The sequence below is a fragment of the Ostrea edulis genome, chromosome 1, assembly GCF_947568905.1.
Source record: "Ostrea edulis chromosome 1, xbOstEdul1.1, whole genome shotgun sequence".
In the NCBI taxonomy this organism is placed as follows: Eukaryota; Metazoa; Mollusca; class Bivalvia; order Ostreida; family Ostreidae; genus Ostrea; species Ostrea edulis.
The window spans coordinates 101,575,998-101,594,848 of record NC_079164.1 but is presented as its reverse complement, the minus strand read 5'-3'; the positions used below and the strand labels follow the sequence as shown (position 1 = coordinate 101,594,848).

The 18,851-nt window shown below is 37.4% G+C and overlaps 1 protein-coding gene across 2 annotated transcripts; it reads left to right on the top strand.

Moving 5' to 3' along the window:
* Positions 1–294: 294 nt before the first annotated feature.
* On the top strand, positions 295–10,565 carry LOC125669539 (uncharacterized). Of its 2 annotated transcripts, XM_048904112.2 has the most exons (3): positions 295–612; positions 5,702–7,639; positions 9,253–10,565. In XM_048904112.2, the coding sequence occupies exons 2-3, from the start codon at positions 5,710–5,712 to the stop codon at positions 9,549–9,551; spliced, it is 2,229 nt and encodes a 742-aa protein (XP_048760069.1). In that variant the 5' UTR covers positions 295–612; positions 5,702–5,709; the 3' UTR covers positions 9,552–10,565. The 2 variants fall into 2 exon arrangements, with proteins under 2 accessions (XP_048760069.1, XP_048760068.1); XM_048904111.2 differs by lacking the exon at positions 295–612 and having other exon boundaries at positions 3,890–7,639.
* Positions 10,566–18,851: the final 8,286 nt, after the last annotated feature.

Here is an 18,851-nt window from a genome sequence, read left to right as displayed (position 1 = left end):
TAGGGTGTTTAGTGCCGGAAGCTGCGCCATCTTATCTAAAGATATCCAACAGTTCTTCTCCTGTTGGTTGTAAGACAAAAGGAGATTGATTTATTGAAAGAAAACAATACGGTACGTGAAACGTTTAACCAACTCAATGGTTTAAATTACGAATTCTTTAATAAGTCTATAAACAGATACATCCCCTTGTTTATGTAAAATAAGGCAATAAACTGATACCCACCAATACAATCTAAATTCATGAAGCGTTCTAAGCGATAAGCTATCCAGACAATGCGATACGGAGCGCTATGTAAATCAGTGTCGTGCGAGGACATTGTTTTTCGACTAATCTGGGGCTATGCAGACTAATCTTATGGTGACCGGGGCCAGGGTACTGCCAGGGTGTGATTGAGGGCTAGAAAGATCAATAAATTGGCTTTACTATCAACAAGTTATCTTTTTGGCTCTGGTTTATCGCAGACCGCCAGTAAGCAACCGAGCCAGGGATTGACCTTCTCCCAAACGTTGTGGGATTTTGTGAGATTGGAAAACGATTTGTTATGTAAATGCTCGGTTCTAAGATTCGTAGCTTTGGCTGCATTGCCAACACCTAGAATTCTGTCATCAATGGTAAGTCTGCATTGATCATTTCTTTTGAGATATTTGTAAAAGGATTCTCCAAAGATTGGCTCTAAAAGTAAAAATTTCAAACGATGGAAAATGTTGTTGAAGTTCATAAAATGTTAACATCATAAAAACAATGCATCATGATAATTGCGGACCTTGATACGAAGGGTGGGTCTGTAGCTCTCTGGTCTGTCCCAATATTTCGCCAGAGAGCTACAGATCTGCAGCTACAGCAAAAGATGAGACGCCCTATCGGCAATCATAAGTTTGCAAGCCTTGCTTAATTTACATCTTGCTTATCAAACGAATGTACAAACCTGGAAAAAAATGTTACGTACTTTGTCACATATTAAAAGAAGATCTCAATTTAGATGTAAATTGGTGCTTACGTTATCACATTTGCCAAATAACAAACAAATGCAGGGAATAACAAACGTTACTGAATAAAATGGAGAGAGAATTAAAGACATGGCATACCCAAAAAGAAATTGTTATAAAATTTTGTCAAACTATTTGTAAATGTTTAAGATATTTCTAAAACTCATATTTATTAGTACAAAATATCCTTATAAAGCCCACCTTTTATTTTTGCATTATTCACACATCTTTACTTAAAAATTCAATGAAAAAAAGAATTACCGAAAAATTGAAATCATGCGAAAATAAATTTCTCTTGGTGCATGCTATGTATTAATGGCCGATTTACGTTGTTGTTTCATCAAATAATAGGAGTATTCCACATAAGAACAGCAAAATGCTTCCTCTTTTGATACATCCAACATTTTGGGTATCCTATGACCTTAACAAGAGTCCCGTGGGCCACAGTATCGCCTCCGTAGCTGGTAAACACCTAATTTTTTATATACATTACGCAAACTTCCACGTTTTGAATGAATTTGACATATATACTTGATTACGACAGGCCTTTCAGTATTTCTGATATACACTGTGCAAAGTTTTACGTTTTGAATAAACCCAACATATACATTTGATTAGGACAAGCCTTTCAGTGGGTCCCACAATGACCCCGACCCAATTAATCGGAATCTCCGGATTTGAATTATAGTAAAAGAAAAGAAACAACATTTTAAAAGTACTACTTGTTTTATTCGTTTAAGAAGTTAATTTGATTTTTGAAGATGCATGAGGGTACGCACTACAACGTCGGCATACTTCGTGAAGCGCAATAGCATTTCTCAAAAAGTATGTTGGCCTGAAGCAATGCAGTTCACACCCTCTTGTATTTTCAAAACTGGAATTCATTTCTTATATTCACATTCTGTTTTCTTTTCTGTCGGAATTCGCAATTGTTAAAATAGAATTTCATGTACTATATTTATCAAGATTCATACGGGCATTGTTCACAACCGTATCGCATTCATGAGGAGATGACTATCATTACAATTGATAAAGATGTCAAAGGCAAAATTATTGAATTTGGAAACGTAAATATTTTCTTTTGTAAGTGGTGCTTTGATAATCCGACTCTACGCACAAGTACTCTAAAGTTGATATCAAGCAGATGCCGGAGTTCCTCATTGACAATATCTTCGTAGGTTTTCTTTCTTAATTTGTTGATCTGTTTTTATCTTCTTATGAGGCAGAATTTATTCAAAAACTTCTACTTTAGAAGAAAAAATATCTTCTCTCGTAGAACAGACACCGTGTTGTGTATACACAATAAAGTATGCCGCTCTAAATCTCCATATCATGTTCACTGCTGACAAGAGTTAGATAACTCAGTCAAAGATTTGATGCTTTATGTCGAATTACGTTACAATTGAAGAAGTTGGGGAGGAATGACAAAGAAATTACTAAGATACATACAGGCGATGAAAATATTATAGTGTACATTTAGCCTTTAACTGATTATATTTACATTTCCAATATATTTTACATTTTACAATTGTAATGCTAGCCATTTCTTCATGAATACGGGTGCAGTTGTGAAGACTGCGTGTATGAATCTCGATAATAGGCCGTTCATACTGTCATGTATTTTCTAAACTGTAAACTAACAAAACGTGCAATAATCTAAGACTTCAGAATGATAAGGCGCAATGCTGACCGCTCCTAATCAGCGACATGTCTTCCAGTTTTTTCCAGCCCTGTGCGACTTCTTCCCCTTGCACATGTGTGCCTACCACAATATGATCTATAACGTCGTTAGAGTGTTTGCTTGTACGAGTCTCTTTGTATCCTTTTAAAGATGTTTTGAATACGAATTGTAAATTAGGTGGAAGTTTAATGAATTCTAATGAATAACAAGCAGAGTTTTCAAGGAGTTTAAACGTTATCAAAGGGTATAATATCCCTCGACGTAAAAGCCTTTTTGTCGTATCAAGATGGAATGATGTCAGTTTTGTTGACCATCTTCAAGATTTGATTTATAGACAACGAACATTGATCCGTGTTGATGTAGGGAACACACTGATGTAAAACAGGGCGTTTCTGTGGTGCGTCAATGTTTGTATTACTGGGTATAGGTATCGACAAACAAAAGTCACCTATTAGCAGATTGTAAAGTGCGCTCATCTAACGGTACCAGTGTCACCACAAATCTGCCAAATCAATGCGAAATCAAGTTTACAGTGTCAGCGAACGGTCTTGTAATCAAAATAATGAATTTGATTTAAACCATTGAGTGCATATATTCAAATGCACCGAGTAAGGCATTTTAAAATTTAATGCGCTTAGCGTAACATTATTCTAACATAAGTTAAAAGACAAATTTTCATTGAATTTTTATTATCATTCAACTTTCTTCTTTTCATCAAATTTATACTGATAACATTCTAAAAATAACATTCTGTATTTAAATCAGAGAATTTCTTAATAACACATTATTTGAGTTAAAGATGTCATGGTTTTTCCAAAAGTGTTCGTCATTTAAAGTTTCCAGAAGAAAAAGATAATGTTCCTAGCATAGTGTTTATGAAGGGAATCAAGAGTCGATTAGGTAGGGCTGGGCTTTCATTCTGTGACAGTTGTTTGTAATGCCAAGACGACAGGTTAAACACATTACATGTACTTTAATAGACGTCAATTTCCATTGAAGCAAAAGAATTGAGTTTGTGTAAAAAAAATAAAAAATTTTGAAATGAAAAATGAATAATGCAGTGATTTATATTTGGAATTTATACACAACCTAACAGGGAGAAAATCCTTTTGAAATACAGTGTATTATATATTTCTTGATATGAATATTAAACTGATAAAGAAGATTACATCTATAACTGAAAATGGGCAAACAAACTCGGGGGGGGGGGGGGGGGGCATTAACTTGTTGCGGTTGGTCTTGAAGCCATGTACAAACATTTCGCGATCGGAGAACACGTATTACTAGGTTCATTCAGCAAAGTCCAGGTTGACAATTAACAAACACCAGATATGACGAATTCCCCAAAACAAGTTATCTAACCACTTTTTTCAATTTAGATTAACAAGTATATGTATATGCATCACGGAGCAAAATAAGAGACAGAAAATTTATTTTTTTGAAAATACTTTTAAAAAAAAACCCCACCCACCCCAACACCCCAAAAGAAAAACAACAACAACTAAACCCGTACAGCCGTCCTTTTTACGAGGTAATAAAGCAAAATTAACAAGAGAAAGTAAATTACGATATACCCCAAACAAATACCACCAACAATAGCTTTCGGTCCATTACAGTAATTGTAGTTTGCCGTACTCTCACGGTTCACAATCCCTGACGGAATTTCCCCCGGTCCACCAAGGTAAGAGTCACACAACTACTAAGAGAAATAAAATTTTGTTTTTGATAGAAATATAATCCAGAAATTGAAGAAATTAAATTAAATGCTGTAAAAGCGATAAAGCATTTATCTCACCCATCTGAGGTCTTTATTCTTTTAGGTTTGAATTAATGATAATATTGATTCAGAAAATGGTTCCAGTGGGGGTTAAATTTGAATCGTTGACAATATAATTTCATAAATTTGAACCAATACGAAACAAGGAATTTTTTTTTTTTTTTTTACAACCAATGACAAAGATATGGATGAAATCCGTCAATTCATATTTCGGTCATTCTGTATCAAACCTGAATTCTAGGCAGGACATTGGATACTGAGAGCTAATTAGAAAAACCGTGTAGTGTGTCGATAATCTATATACATGCGTACAGACAGGTACGATTATTAACTCACTGTAGACACCATTCATTTCACTTACACAACTTTTTTTTTAGATTTAAAAACAACAGAGTAGTAAAATTATCGGTTTCAGAATCAATAACACGACCTTGGAAAAACAAAAGGGTTTGTTTGTGTTTAAGAAAATTTCACAATTGTGACCCCATTTTGGTTCAGTGTTTCAATGTTTACTTAACAGAATTGCGAATTCCAATCTCCTAAATAATTTTTTTTTTAGTAGCAGTAATTATCATTCCTTAGCGTGGTGTTTGTATCTCGTTGAAAGAAGAAAAAAATGCAGTGCAAAGAAGAAAAAAATAAATAAATAAAACTACAAAAAAAAAAAACCCCCAAAAAACCAAACCCCAAAACACAAACAAACCTACCCCCCCCCCCCCAAAAAAAACCTTCTGCATTAAAAAGCCTACACGGAGCATGCAGAATGATACGTTTTGAATGGGTATATTGTAAGTGTACCTATTGATATTAGTATGCACTGGGTACTTGTCGCAGGTGCAGATATCAATATGGCTTTAAGATATTTTCCATTTCGTATCAGCTAACGAGTTTTCAGCTGCATCTTGTTAGAGCGATGGCGACACGTTATATATATGGAATACAATACCCAACAAAACATTTTTTCTACACCTATCAACAAAGATATTGAAACAATGCAATGCGGATAACAATCCTTCGGAAGTTGTTATTCTTTTTCAATAATTCGGTATCTTTCATTTTCGGTTGCTTGTGCTTATCTGAATGGGTCCCACTAGGTTGATTCTTTTACAGAGCAAAAGGCTGGCAGCCACGATCAATTATGTTATGTGTACTGTTTGTGTATTCATTTATCACTTCTAAAGGTGTACTACATTTCTTAACATCAAGTATAGGTAAAATAAAACGTCATTCAGGACTATTGATCTTGATATTTACAGGTTTAAAAATGTCGTCTGCTTACCAATCACGTGATTTAAATCCGTCCGGCAGAGTGCCAACTCTAGAACTTGGCTACCCCGCTGTCGTGCTTTATACATTCATTCCTAGCGAGAAGGAATCCACGGAAATCCTGGTGTCGGAGGGGGACATCGTGCAGCTTCTCTACAGCGTCGGAGGGTGGGTGTTTGTACGGACCTATGAGGGGAATGTGGGGTACATACCTTTAGACTTTTGTGGAGAATTGGAGAGTTCCAAAGAGGTCGGTACAGTGTTCAAAGGAGACTCAACCACTGTACAGAGGGAGCTCAATTACAAGGACCATAAGGATGTGACTGACAGCCGTTTTAATACTGGATATAGTGAAGACAATTTGATATCTTTTGAAGATACTGAAATCGCATGCACTACATGGGATGATATAAGGAAAAATAGGTTGAAGCATGGTGATGACCATTACGATAGTGATTTAAAACATACGTTAGCTAATCCACGATACTCCGGTACACCGATCTGTAAAAATATACCGCGGATATTCCATAATTCTGAAAATGAATCATGCACTTTGGCAAAATCGTTGTCTTGTGACATATGTAATGCATTTTTGTCACGGTTGATCTCCGGAGTTCACAGTTTGGCCATAACTGATAAAGAAAAAGCGGATTTGAAATCACGAAAGCTACTTAAGCTATTGCAAAGAGCGACACAAGAAGGTCTGAATTTGATTTCCAATGTAAGATATTTAACCGGATACGAACAGAAGAGTTCTGTTGAATTTAAAGAGAATGGAATTAGATCTGGTAATGACCTGGACCAAGAGCCAGTGCCAGTGTTTGGCGCACTTTGCATGCAATGTGAAATTTTAAGCGAATTTTTTAAATTGTCGGAAAAATACTCCATGACGGATCTTTACGCTACGATACGGGATCTGCACATCCACGCTCTCAGTGATTCAGATTCCGACTCAGGAACTCATATTACATCGGGTTCAACCAAAACTGATGAATCAAAAAAATGGGCATCAAAAAACGGAGAAAAGACTAAAGTGCACAAAGACGAAAAATCGCGAAATGCTGAGCTTTTCTTAGCTTCTAAATCTCCCAATGAAATAAAGAGGAGTGTTTCATTTCAGCTGGAGGACAAGTCTACGATAAAGTTAGAAATCATGAGAAACAAATCATTCTCCGGCGAAATCAACTTGGCAAAATCAAGTGATGAGAAAAACGTTGAAAGTCAGAATAGAGACTCCCTGCATTCGGGGTATTCCCAGAAAACGGTTGATTCGGGTATCGCAGATGTGCACGATGACCTCGACTCAAGTTTTCATTTTGAACCAAGGTCAGAGCCAGGGGAAGGAACGGACGAAAATGCAAATGTGCCCGGCGGGAAAGCTAGTGTATCTCCAGCCATTAAGTTGGATTCTAGTAAGACTACCAGTTCGTTTGACGGATCAGGTGTGTATGGCTTTCAGGCGTTACTTCACCCCAAAATGTCCTTGTCACCCCGAGTGTCATCTACCAAACCAAACTCTCAACGAACGCCTAGGAGTGAGGCAACAGTCAAGAGACAAGATGCATTTAAGCAGAAGGCGACGCCTTCGCTTGGAAAACCATCACCGAGGGATACCCATCCAGCGCCTATAGTCGAAACAAATACTTCCATTCAACCGTCTGTGTCAAAAATGTCGTTTTCACAACGAACGTTAGACAAATCTAAATCCTTTACTGATTCGGAACCTTCTTTTTCGGGTTTGGGCTCGGGATCGCCTCTCATAAAACTGGACGAAACTGTAACAGCGTGCGATAGTGACTCCCCTAAGCCGTCCTTGCCTATTATGCGTGGATCTGGAGAAGATTTGATGGCAAACAATGACAAAAGGAAAATTTTAGCTAGACGATTCCAATCTATGAAGGCACCACCTGATATCAGGCAGTCAGCAGGTATTACCTCTCTTACTGTCAAAAATAACACCACGTGGTGATCTCAGACAACTTCTCTTACTATAAAAAATAACACCACGTGGTGATCTCAGACAACTTCTCTTACTATAAAAAATAACACCACGTGGTGATCTCAGACAATCTTTCTTACTGTCAAAAATAACACCACGTGGTGATCTCAGACAACTTCTCTTAATGTAAAAAATAACACCACGTGGTGATCTCAGACAATCTTTCTTACTGTCAAAAATAACACCACATGGTGATCTCAGACAACTTCTCTTACTGTCAAAAATAACACCACATGGTGATGTGAAACTTCTACGGTACCAATTTTGATGCACCAGATCTCAGGAAATCTGTCTTACTGTCAAAAATAACACCATGTGGCTTTAACATGTCTACTGCATATGCGAAACGAATTTGTTTTAAAATTTCAATATATCGATATTTTGTCTGTGAATGCATTGATAAAACGCACAGAAATATCTTCATTACCTGTTTAGTTCGGCTTCAGATAGAAAAAAATATTTAAAATTTATCAGTATTTTTCGAATACCTTTCTCTTCAAAGTTAAATATCTCGCAAAAAATTAAGATTTAAATATTTACCATCTAATACCAACAAATGGTCATCTAATTGAATAGGGTTTTTGAGGTTATGCAATAAGTCCTGATAATATTTGGGGTATTTTCCCCCCTTGAGCAATGTCTTCCTTGGCCCTGTTTGTTTTCTCCTCCGATAGTCACCGTGTTTCGATGTAAAATATTTATCTTGAATTAAAACGCCCAGCGCTGGTTTTGGCACCCCAGCCAATCGCTCGACGGTTTGCAGGTTCGCATATTATCAATACACCAATTCTTTTGTCTTCGTCAATGTAACGCCGTAGATATATTATTAAAACAATCTTGACCTAATTCACAGTCAAAGGTCCTAAAAATATGAGAAAATGTTTGAGCGATGGATTAAATTTTCTTTGGAAAATAATAATCTCGTGGCTTCAATAGGTTTCTGCGGCAAGCTGACACACTTGTCAAAATTCGATCCATGTTTAGCTCTGTTAGTATATCGTTATTTACATAACAAGAGGTTTTACAACTTTCACCTTGCTATTTCGATAATAGATATCTGAAATATAACTCTTGATATTGATCAAGTATCCACACCACTAGTTGTTTATTCAGATAAAGGTAGTTGTCCTAAAAACATGGTAAATAATGGTAGAAGGCTGGGATTCCTGCCAAATAAAGTGGAACTCTCCAAAATTGAAAATAAATAAGGTTGAAATAGACACGACACTAAATCTAGGCGCGTCGCATTACTCCTCAAAGTGCGCCAGAAAAAGAAAAAAAAAACGTCTTACGATCTCGTGCTAAGTAAGCACCACCCATGTTATTGTATTATTATATATGGAAAACACATGTAATATTTCACCCCCCCCCCAAGTGTGGCCGAGGGGCACCCCTACCCCTTTTCCCAGCTCTGCGTGCATCCATGATCAAGGTGTTAATAAATTTATAATACAAACTGTCTTCAGCAGATATGGATGATGTTAAATAGTCGGTCAATGTGTAATTAATGGAATAGTCTGTCAATGTCCAGTTTATTTTCAGATTTCTCTCGAAGAGACGACAAAGAAATACGAAAATCACTACATGATCTCTCTCACGTCAAAAGAACTTCCAGTGTGAAACCAGTGCCTCTGCGCGCGCAGCATTCGATACCAATTCAAACTCCGTCGAAAGAGGCCACCCCTGGGAAGACAGTGCTAGTTAAAAAGTTCAACAAACAAATGTGGCGTCCCCCTGTTGGGAGTCCAGAGGGCTCTGATCAAAGACCATTCTCTCCGTTCGGAGGAACCTTACCACCGTCCAAAATTAACAAAAAGAAAGTTCACGAGGTTTTTGTTTGAAGAGGTACAAGTCATTACTTTTTTTTCTCATGTGACCGTTTTCACGCACGTGTTTCACAGGGACCTCGATGCAGTGCGGTGGACAGCGGTGAAGTTAATTGGTCATTAGTGGGTCATACCTTCAAAAGGACACCGTTATGTAATACAGTTAAATGTGGACACCTGTCAGTGGTGGTCAGTCTAAGGCTGGTTCAAGAGGTCGAATGGAGAGAAAAAAATCTGCTGCATTTGTCAGGGATGTTTCTGTATTTTGAATACGTTGTTGTGGTTTTCTGTAGAGATTTATCTAAACGTGACCTACGTAGTTAGTATGGTCACTTTGTAGTGCCAATGACTCATTTGTGATACTCCGTCCAAAACATTTACACTCCGGTTGTGTTATGTTTTTGTTACAGGTGACCAGTGATACATATCATGACAGGTAACACTATAGTATACATATAGTTAATTATTTATTAGTTTCTATCAGCATGTATGTCTGTTTATTCTTCTGTTAAGGTAACGCATTTGCAATTAAAACAAAAGTTACAAGCTCAAGGTCACTCAACCCATATACAATTATATACAGGGGATGCTTACTCCTCCTAGACATCTGCTATGTCCAGGAGTTCGTGTTTGCCCTATTCCTTTATAGGATTTATGAGATTGACCACTGTTCGTTATCTTCACTTTTTCACATAAAAGGTCACCACTTGCATCAATTTGTTATAAATGGCAGGTATCAATGCAACATTGAGATTCGGACGTTAATTACGGTTATTTAAGTTATCATTAATTAGATAAAGCGGAACTTCGTTAATAATATCTTGACGGGTCATCGGATCATTTCGGCCGGTCACCTGGCATCGTCCCCAGTAACGAAGCCTGTTGAATATTATTGTGATATTGTTGATTATTTATTCCATTGTGTGTGCCTCCTTGGGGGATCAGTTATTTGTCCTTCCTTCGGGGGCCAGTTGTTGTAAATAATTCATTTTGACTTATTTATTGAAATAAACTGTTAGTTACACTTATTACTTCAATTTCAGGGTGTTTTTTTTCATGGGCGAGGCAAGTATGTCGTCCTCCGTGAATGATCTCCATGGCTGAATGACATAGAACCCCACACCGAGCACAGCACCAATTACATAGCAATTACTTTCCATAAAAATGATCATTTATGTATCTATTCGCTGTGCAAATTTATTACTTCGTTTTAAACGGTCGCGGTAGATGAAAATGCAGATACACGTAAATTCCAATGATTGAACACAAAGGATTTTTACTGTATCCCGCCTACGAAATTTCCATTGAAATATAATTCACTGAAAGGGGTCTGCAAATCATAGCCGACTGATTAGAAGAGGAATATTGAAGACGCGGCTGATTATAGACGGGAAGGACATCGGGTGACTGGCCAGAATACGTGAGGACTGGAAACCGGAGTCCCCAGTGTCGCCCCCACTCTATTGTGGGGGACATTTCTGTCTGCACAATTAGTATTTAATCTTTAGAGGAGAGATTTATGCACTCGAAACGTGCACTAGCTATTTACAAACGGCATTGTCTGGGCTGACAGGGGATTTTTTTGTTGAAAATGTACTGAGCATTTCTATCGCACGTACAAAACGATAGATGGTTTTATGCGGATAAACGTTTAATATTTTGAGTAAACAAAGATATATCAAATAGGATAATTTTGGTTAAATGGCAATTGAATTGTAGAAATAATTGCGTCTGGTAAAACAAGATTACTCTGGTTAAGTCGGTGGAATTCTATTTTAGCTGGGATGTAGAAACTTCAGGGACTGGAGTTCACAGGTTCGACATCAGAGAGATCACATGTCTTATTTTCACACCGAGCTGTTCAATTTTATCTGTGATCTAGAAACATTTTGTTGTTTGTTTTTCCTTTGTTTAGGTTCCTGATTAACAGATTAACGAATGACGTCATTAATCTTAGGTGTCTGGTCGGGCTGAGTGCCGAGTTATCGGAATATTGTTTTTAAATCACTGATATTTACAGATCATCCAGAGCGATAAGTTGACCAGAAGCTACCAGTATGGAGACAGCTAAGAAAATGATGTCGTATTCTTGTTGTAGTTTGATACTAAGAATGTCGCTTGACGGCCCGCAATAAAGCCCTATTATGCATGTAAATTGATCGTTTCTAGCATTGAAAATGCTTAAAGTGTATTGAATTATACGGTGTATTGAATTAAACGGATGTCCTACACAGGTTACTGCTTGATAAATTATCCATAAATAAATCAAGTGATACGTCACTTTCGTACAATGACATTTATTAAAACACGCGATGATTTAGTGGAAGAAAAAATAAAACGTTTCGATTCTTGCGCTTATTGTGCCGTATGTTGCTCAAATAAATAAAACAAAATGTGCAATAACTTAAAACACCAAGATAGATTGTATAGACAAGTGTGCTCTAGAACCACTTCTACAATTTGTAGTTCTAACGGAATCAAAGGTAAAAGGGCACACCGTGTCCCAGGGTAAATTCCCAGATCCCGGCTTGTCTATTTGGAACTGTTCAAACGATTTTGGATCGACACCAAGTTCTAATCTTGTAACCTCAATAGAGAAGTAAGTGGTTTGTCGATAGATTTACAGTAATGTGCTTAAATACTTACAGAGCTGGAATATTTCGATGATGTGCCCGGGCAGTCGGGTAATCGTGTGTTAATCCTTTCACATAAATACTTGATAATGCTTGATGACCGATTGATATCATGGAAAATATTGGTATGTACGGAAATGAAGGCAATAAGGTTTTAGACATAACTTCCAAAACAACCTAAACTAAGCAATAACTGAGCAATAACCAAACAATAACTGAAATAATAACTAACTAATAACTCTGGTTTACGATTGCAAAACTTTTATTCCACATTTTACTATAGCAAAAACTATTTCATTTACAAAAGGTTCCATACTTTTATTTCTTTGATTCGTGATTCAGCATGGCAAGATTAACTTATATCTAGAGTGTTTTAGATAAAGATATGTCTGCAAACGGATTTGGATCAGTCGAAAAAGAAAGCGAAAAGGAATGAAAGTTTTAGTGTTTTCATTAGCACAGCTCAGTAATATTGATGTCCCGGTGTACGGGGTTATCGCATTGTGGTTTTTTTTTTTTTTAGTATCGATATACCGAGAAAAAGCTCGGGTTCGGAATTAAGTTACAAGCTCGAGATTGCATATCGTACCATCATTCTCTCACCAGAGGGCGCGCTACGCAAGCTTCACTTTCACAGTGTAGCGTAACACCCTCTGGTGAGAGATTGATCGTACCATATGGGGCGCATTATCGTGACGATCCTTTTATTATATATTATGGAGAAGACAAAGAAATCCATTATTTATTCACGACAGTTAATTCTACTCACCAACTGCTTGAATTGTACATTGCCGACTTTAAATAGATATTACTTATATAACTCGCTTTGGCACTCCATGTACGGTGTATAAAAAATGCGATTTGAGGTAACTTACAACCTGGATTTTTAAAACATACACCAAACATACAAACACGTCCCAAACTCTTAAACCGACTATTTTCATAAAATAAAACCTTTTAACGAGGGGCTGTATATTGATAATGAAATCAATCAAAATATACAAGTGACACTTAATACATGTAACTGCAATCCGGCCACGCTTACCAGACGGTCATCAGATGCAATCAAGGGAAAAACAAACAAGAGGCCCATGGGCCACATCGCTCACCTGAGTCATCTTGGCCCATATCTGAAGACTTTACATATATATTTGCATGTAAAACCATAGTCCGTATTATGGCCCCAACCTACCCATGGAGGCTATGATTTTTGCAAACTTGAATCTACACTATGTCAGAAAGCTTTCATGTAAATGTTTTGTTGTTGTTGTCGGTTCCTTTTTATTTTCGTGCAGAATTACGGGTAATGTCCACACTAGTGGCCCCCTTCCAGGTATCTGGCTAGCTGCAGGCATGGCAGATCTCACCTCAGATCTCCATTTCCCCCCATTTTTTTCGGTCTTGAGGGTCGGCAGTAGAGAGCTTCTATTCTCTACGATCTTTCTCTGTCAGCTCTCTCCGTGATAGCATTGGCCGACCAACTCTACGTCTCCCAGGAACTTGTATATTTAAAGCGCACTTGACTGCACTGCTGGATCTGACAACGTGGCCATACCAGCGGAGTCTCCTTTCCCTTAAGATGAGGTCGAGGTCATCGATGCCAAGCCGCCCCAGCAATTCAGTTGAACCTACAGTGGCCATATCTTCTGGCTTGATGTTACAGATCTGTCTTATCATGGCCCTGTCATTGCATAGTAGGCGATGAAGATTTGGCTTGGTCAGTGCCCAGGTCTCACTGGGATGGAGCATAGCGCTCCGTACACAAGTTTTATACACTAGACCACGGGTCTTATACGACAGGTGGCGTGATGTCAGGACTGGTAGCAGCTCCTTGAACTTCTTTCAAGCAGTCTTCACACGCGTAGTGGTTGCAAGGTCACAGCCACCAGCTGCGGAAAGCATGTCTCCGAGGTAGCAGAAGGAGCCTACAACCTCCAACTTTTCCAGACCAACTTGGATATCACTCTGCGGCCTGCCGTCAAGAGGGTGAGTTGTTCCCCTGCATCTTGAACATCTAAAGTCAGGGTCCACAGACAGGTGCATGAGCCCACTGTATTTCTTGTACACCCAGTGCTTGCAGCAATTGCAGAACATACTATTGCTGCCTACACCTGTACGACAGACAGCACATGGGAAGCTGCCCGAGTCCTGAAGTAGGTCAAGACCCGTACTGCAGATCATGATCTTGGTTTTGCCCGCATTCACCCTCAGTCCTTTCCTTTCCATAGCTTCTTTCCAAGTCAGGAGCCTCTTGGCACATTCGTCCAACGAGTCAACTTCTTTGGCCCAATGGTTCTTGAGAAGAATATTTTTCAAGATTTTCTCTATATTTGTATGTAAAACTTTGATCCCCTATTGTGGCCCCATCCGACCCCCGGGGGCCATGATTTGAACAAACTTGAATCTGCATTATATCAGGAAGCTTTCATGTATCTGTAAACTTTTCTGGCTCAATGGTTCTTGAGAAGAAGATTTTAAAAGATTTTTCCCTAATCTATTCCCATGTAAATCTTTGATCCCATATTGTGGCTCCACCCTACACCCGGGGGACCATGGTTTTAACAAACTTATATCTGCACTATGTCAGGAAGTTTTCATGTATATATAAACTTTTCTGGTCCAGAGGTTCTTGAGAAAAAGATTTTCCCTATAAATTTCTATGTAAAACTTTGATCCCCTATTGTGGCCCCATCCAACCCCTGGGGGGCCATGATTTGAACAAACTTGAATCTGTTCTATGTCAGGAAGCTTTCATGTAAATATAAGCTTTTCTGGCCCAGTGGTTCTTGAGAAGAATATTTTTAAATAACCCCACCCTATTTTTGTGATTATCTCCCCTTTGAAAGGGACATGGCTCTTCATTTGCACAAACTTGAAAGCCCTTTACCCAAGGATGCTTTGTGGCAAGTTTAGTTGAAATTGGCCCAGTGACGACGACGACAGACAACGGACAAATTTTGATCAGAAAAGCTCACTTGAGCCTTTGGCTCAGGTAAGCTAAAAAACCAAGGTATACCTCTTATGTTTGTCATCAAATACAGCCCTGGAACTCAAATAAATAAATAAAATAAAACAAAAGATTATGAAATACTGACACATCCTCCCCCCCAGAGAGAGAGAGAGAGAGAGAGAGAGAGAGAGAGAGAGAGAGAGAGAGAGAGATTTATCTAGTCTACCTATTTACTGTATCATATGAACGCTATCAAAATTTGGGGGATATGCTCAAATCATAAATTTGGAAATAATCGGTTGCATGATAATTGTATAGATGAGGTGGTTTTGCATGCAGCTAAAATTCTATCGTTTCATTAAATATTTCAATATTGTAAGCTCTTATTACACCACCGAAACACTTAATCAGTGTAAAGTCAAACCATTGTTGAGGTACGTGGCTGATGGAGGCCATATATTTCCTTATACTTAATAAGATAAGATCATTTTAATTCTTATTGAAAATATTGCAATATATATCACAATATAGTTAAAAATATCGCAATACGAAATGTCCAGGCAATACACAGCCCATGTCTTTATCTTCTCCACAACGAGAAAATCTCTGACAAGAGATTGTACCTTTATTGGTGGGGACCTTAAGGAGGTATGCTACAACAGAGAATTTTGATTTAGATGAAAAATGGAGGATATGTACAACAATATTTTGAAGTTGAAATTTTTCAAATTTACTTTATTTTGTCAAAAAATACAGTTTTAGTCGAAGATAATCTGGAAAAAATTTAAAACCCCTGCTGGACTCGAACCTGCGACCTACAGTTCAGCAGTCGGTATTCTAACCTACTGATCTTACTGATCTACTCAGCTGGGTATTTAAATTGAAAAGGAAAAGTCAAATATTGCTGATATTGATTTTTTCCTCCATGTTTTTAAAGGAAGTCAGCCATTATGACGATGTAGAGTACCTCCTTAAACACTATCCACTCTGAAACACCCACACACAATATTGAAAAAAAAAAATTCGTACAATGGCTCATTGAAATCAAACCACAACCCAAAGGTGAAGGATATTAAAATTATTTAGCTGATTAAAGACACTTTTTACAAAGAAATTTAATATCCCCTTTTGACGAATTCCAATTTTTATAGCTTTTGACAAAATTCAAGCATGCTTGAAAGTTTCCTTACGGTAGAATATTTACTTATGTGATGCGACTGGAGCAATTTTAATCAATGTGTGAAAAGAGTTCAAGTGATTACAGAGTGTATCTATACGGAGATAGTTCTTAAAAGTAAATGAATGAATAAAAAACTAAGTAAGCAACCATGATTTGATCAACTTGACTTAATTCAGTTTGTAATGTTGCTATTTCTACATGTTTTGGATGTTTAATCACATTTTTTGCACAAAAATTGAAAACATAGAAGTTCGATTTGTTTTAGCAAGGGTCCTTAATTTAATTTTATTGTTTATCGAAATAAAACACCTGAGTGTGTACAAAATTAGGCATTTCTACTCAGTCTTTGTTCAAAGTTTCATTGAAAACCATACAAGGACTGAAGGAGGGGTAGTGCTTGGAGACAATTTGACAGGATAAAACAAATCTATTTTGACAACATTCATCATGTTCGTCGAAATGAAAAACAAAATCAATACACAGATTTATTTATCCCTATGTACACGATTTGAAATAATGAAGAAAAAAAGCTTCCACTTTTTGTGCTACAGATGTATCATTGATTGTAAACAATTTTCTTGATATGGACGAAGAAATGACCTGAGCTTAGATACACATTAAAGAAAACTAGACAGATATGGGGAATCTTAAAATTCGTGGTAGGGAATTGATTGTATATCGTAATGAAAAGTTATTAAAAATGTTCATATGATTGAAATTAAAGAGATAAGAAAGTGTGTGTTCGTTCATACAGCTACCCCACCTCGTTCTATTTACATCAACAAAAGCAACAATAAAAATGCATCGTGTGACAGTAGTCTGTATGAGAATCTACAAGCAAAAGGGAAATGATAGATGCATTAATAGTAAATTATTCCCATACGGCGGATATATGTACATGGCTATCAAATCAATGATTAAATTAATGATCAAGATGTACGGCCTGTCAACCAAGATGTTTTCTTTGGCAATTCAGTTTTCTTTAAAACTTCAGGAATAATACAAAAGTTTGGTATGGTGTTCTAACAGTGTTTGGCACAGTGTTACGATAATTATCTAACCATTTGCGAAAATTCAATACCCAACGTCACTGAACACATGGTCGTGCTAACGCAACTTTACACAACTCACCTTGCTTAGTTGTGTCAATGTGTTCTTGGATAGCACGGCAGTGTGTTGTGTGAAGTTGTTTTAACGTACGCGTGTTCTTTGCAATCGGAAATCCTTAAATGTCTTGCGCACTCGACATATATCTATCTATGTCGAGTGCGCGAGACATTCGGGGAATTCTGATTGGTTCTTTGACGGCACTCGGATCACCTCGGCCGATTCCATCTAAGTGTTAGGTACCGGAATCTGCCGAAGTTCGCCGAATGATGTAAAGTTGTGTTACTACCGGTTACGGAAAAGGACGAGCGCGTGATCCGATAGGTTATGTTTTCGTGTCCTTTGACGATATGGCGGTACGTTGTGTAAAGTTGTGTTGGCGCTGTTCTTCGACGGCACGGCGGCGCGTTGTGTAAAGTTGTGTTGGTGCTGTTCTTTGACGACACGGCGCCGCGTTGTATAAAGTGCTAGCGCTGTGATGTGTCCTGTAACAACGCGCTATTGCATGTGCTTTTACAAATGATGCTACTAGAACACCATTGCCTGATGCTACCGAATATCAAGTAGATCTAGGTCATTTTGCAATATTCACCTAAGGCATCACAACGTCATTCTAATATTACAACGTTGACGTCACAATGTCATTTGACCAATTACCTCGGGAAGAAAGCATTCATGGCTGTTCTAATTTGTTGACCAACACGCACGGAGATTTCTAGAAAACTGGATATTACTATGACGCTTTCAAAAATTTCATGTAAATTGAATGTAAATATAAGCATTGGATGTTGATTTGTGACGTCTATTTTGTTAGTAATTATGCGCAGCTATTTAATTAAAAGCAAATTTCGAAAAGCACTATACCGAGAAAATTCGATATTTCTCTACACTGGTACATATGTTTAACCCGATAGACGTCAAAAAGTTAATATTTGTAAAGCCTTAAATGATGGAGGAATCAGTTTAAGGAATACAAAATGATCTCATTTAGTTTGAATTATGCATGTATTGTAAATAATGGAAACTAGAAAATTAACACAAAAACTTTAAATAATTTTGAAAGGTCCTGTGGCTGTGTGTTCATTGACATTAAAAGGTTATAGAAGACGGGATGGAGCCTACGAACTATGAGAACATAATTGTTTTATAACCTCATAAAATACATAGGATTTCCCAAACCTTTCCAATGAAACCACCTTTAGTTTTGCATTATTCACAAATCTATACTTGGAAATACAATGGAAAAACATTAGCCAAAAAAATTGAAAACCTTTAAAATCGTCTTTTTATTGGTGCATTTCATATATTACTGACCGATTTACATTTTTAAAAATCAAGTAATAGAAAATCCCACAAAGCAAATTCCTACTTCATTTAATGCATCCAAAATTTTGGGTATCCTATGACTTTTTAAAGAAGGATTTCTTTGATGCGAAAAGGAAAAT